This window comes from Apium graveolens, chromosome 4 (assembly GCF_009905375.1).
Source record: "Apium graveolens cultivar Ventura chromosome 4, ASM990537v1, whole genome shotgun sequence".
Classification (NCBI taxonomy): Eukaryota; Viridiplantae; Streptophyta; class Magnoliopsida; order Apiales; family Apiaceae; genus Apium; species Apium graveolens.
In genome coordinates, this window is record NC_133650.1 from 272,840,114 (window position 1) to 272,843,200 (window position 3,087).

General features: G+C 36.3%; 1 protein-coding gene across 1 annotated transcript; it reads left to right on the forward strand.

Annotated features, from left to right (window-relative positions):
* Positions 1-683: 683 nt before the first annotated feature.
* On the forward strand, positions 684-2,671 carry LOC141721004 (scarecrow-like protein 32). Its single transcript, XM_074523730.1, has one exon. It carries the CDS (start codon positions 995-997, stop codon positions 2,315-2,317), a length of 1,323 nt encoding a protein of 440 aa, XP_074379831.1. The 5' UTR covers positions 684-994; the 3' UTR covers positions 2,318-2,671.
* The last annotated feature ends 416 nt before the right edge of the window (positions 2,672-3,087 follow it).

Sequence of the window (3,087 nt, forward strand, 5' to 3'; positions counted from 1 at the left end):
ATTGATTTGGAAAAGCTCTTTTTGTTGTTATGTAATTAGTGACATTTTTCTTTGACTAATCTCAACCATTCATAATAAAGCTGCTAACTAATTTAATCATGTCCACCTACTGGTCTTACAACAATTACTTTGCATTGTTAATCTAAAGTTTTAAAATAAATAAGTTTACTAATGTACGTGAGGGTGTTTAATTACATGTTCTTGTAATCTATATATACTTTGGCTCACCAGAATCATTCTCTATGGTCCAATCACCGAACTTATAACCTTGAATAAAGTAACAACAAACGTTTAAGTACTATATATAAGGCATGCATAAGCACATACAAGAGCTTTTATTGGATCTCTTGGAATAATTTGTTTAAAAACAAAGACAACAAAACAAAAATGCTCAAATAAATCATTTGTCTGTAAACGATATCACAACAAATTGCAAAAAGTAACACAGACAAATTATGCTGTAAGCATGCATCGTCCCAGTAGCTAGCTAGTCTTGTCATTGTAAACCTTTTTAAACTTCACATATAATATAATTCATTATTAATGCTGGTAAATAATTAATCATCAACTTATAAGGAGTGTAAATTTATATTTAATTTGTCTTTAATATCTGGGCACATGCACACATTTAACCGTATATAAATACATGGCCCCAGCTAGATAGAAAAACTGACCCTCATAGTCCATCTTCCTCCCCCTTTCTCTCCAGTCCACAGCAAATAGTACTATAATTTCACAGGTATGAATTATAAGTGAGCCATATTAAGATCTCTACTAAGAATTTTCTTGATTACATCTTTATATACTCTTGCCTATCTATATTATTGACAAATTAAGTACAAGTAGTAAAATGACTGACACCCTTTTGTTGTTCATCAACTTCTAAATATATATGATTAAAGCTTTGCATATGTGTACATACTCTTGATTTTCCATGCAAATTGTAAGAGCCAGAGAACCCTAATTTTATATCAAAGAAAATCTGTGCCGGAAAATGAAAACTGAAATTAGAGGAAATGCATCCTCCCTACCGTTACAAACCTCCAGTCATTTCAATTCATCGTCTCAGAATCCTTTAGCCGGTGCTCTACACGGCTGTCTTGGAAACCTTGATGGAGCATGCATAGAAAAGCTACTTCTTCACTGTGCAAGTGCCCTAGAACAAAACGATGTCACTTTAGCCCAACAAGTCATGTGGGTACTCAACAACGTCGCTTCGGCTTCTGGTGATCCAAATCAAAGGCTAACGTCATGGTTTTTGAGGGCACTGGTCTCTAGAGCATCTAGGGTTTGCCCTACAACTATGAATTTTAATGGAAGCAGCGCTAGCAAACATCGGTTGATGTCAGTGACCGAGCTAGCTGGGTATGTTGATCTTATCCCTTGGCATAGATTTGGTTTTTGTGCGTCTAATAGTGCCATTTTTAAGGCAATCCAAGGGTGCCCTAAAGTTCATATCATAGATTTTAGTATCACTCACTGTATGCAATGGCCTACTTTAATAGATGCTTTGGCTAAGAGGCCCGAAGGGCCTCCTAGTCTCCGAATCTCGGTAGTGCCCTCTTGGAGGCCCCCGGTTCCTCCATTTTTAAATGTCTCAAGTGAAGAAGTTGGACTGCGTCTCGCGAATTTTGCTAAATTTGGAGATGTCCCTTTTGAGTTTAATGTGATAGAAGACTTGCATAATCCCTCTTATGACAATAATTCTTCTAACTTTCACTATGATATGCTATTAAGCATATTAAACCCCTCAACATTAGGCCTTAGGGATGACGAGACATTAGTTATTAATTGTCAGAATTGGCTGCGTTATTTGCCTGATGATCAAAAAGGAAATGCTTCCCGTGATGTTTTTCTATGTATGATTAAGCGTCTTAATCCTCGAATTGTAACCGTTATAGATGAGGATTCGGACTTGGGAGCTCTAAGTCTGACATCTAGGATCACCACTTGTTTCAATTTCCTTTGGATACCTTTCGATGCATTGGAAACATTCTTATCCAAAGATAGTATTCAAAGAGCTGAATTCGAAGCTGACATAGGCCACAAAATTGAAAACATAATCGGATTTGAAGGGGGTCAGAGAATAGAGAGATTAGAGTCGGGGATTCAATTGTCACAACGGATGAATAATTCGGGGTATCTTAGTATTCCATTTGGCGAAGAGACTGTTAAGGAAGTGAAAGAAGTGTTGGATGAACATGCAAGTGGCTGGGGCATGAAGAATGAAGAAGATATGCTGGTGCTAACATGGAAGGGTCACAATTCAGTTTACGCCACTGCTTGGGTTCCTTCATGCGGATTCGATGAAGAATGATTGAATCAATGGACGACGTTAGCTAGCTCACTGATTAATATGTTGTCTTAGCTAACAAGACAGAAGAAAAATTAGAGTATGGTCTTTCTATTTTCATTTTCATTATCATCTTTGATCAGAAGGCTGCTGTAATATTAGATGACGAACAAGACAGAGAGTAGAAGTGTAGGAGTTGAAGAATATTAAAAGTACCCCATGATGACATGAAAGGAATAGATCACTGTGCTAGAGAGAGAAATGTGCACAGGTTGTCTTTGTATCAAGACAAAGATGATCAGTTTAAATTTCTAACCCTTTGCAGCTACCGCCTTTGATTGTTTCACAGATTTTATGCAGTAACATGTTTTTCTTTAACGATTTTTATAGAAACAGATTTTATGCAGTAACATCTTTTTCTTTAATGATTTATTATAGCTAGTGATGATGATCCACAAGTAATTTGGACTCCTAAATTAGATTTTTTTTCCTTCGTATTTATGCTAAATTTGCTAAGGTATCAAAAGTAAAACGGATAAACAGAACTGCATATATGATTCAACCCTGCAGGCTGCAGCTGAATCTCTCCAAAACTAGGAAACTATTTGATATTATCTCTAATCATGTGATCAACAAATTAACCTCGGGACAATGACCAATGAGTTACTCGTCCGCCCTCACCTCTCGTCTGTAAGGGGGTGCAAGTCTGTTCAAATTAAAAGAAAACCAAAAAAAAAATCAAGCAATGTGTTGATATCACTGAACATAATGTGAATGTTTAAAATATGAGACTC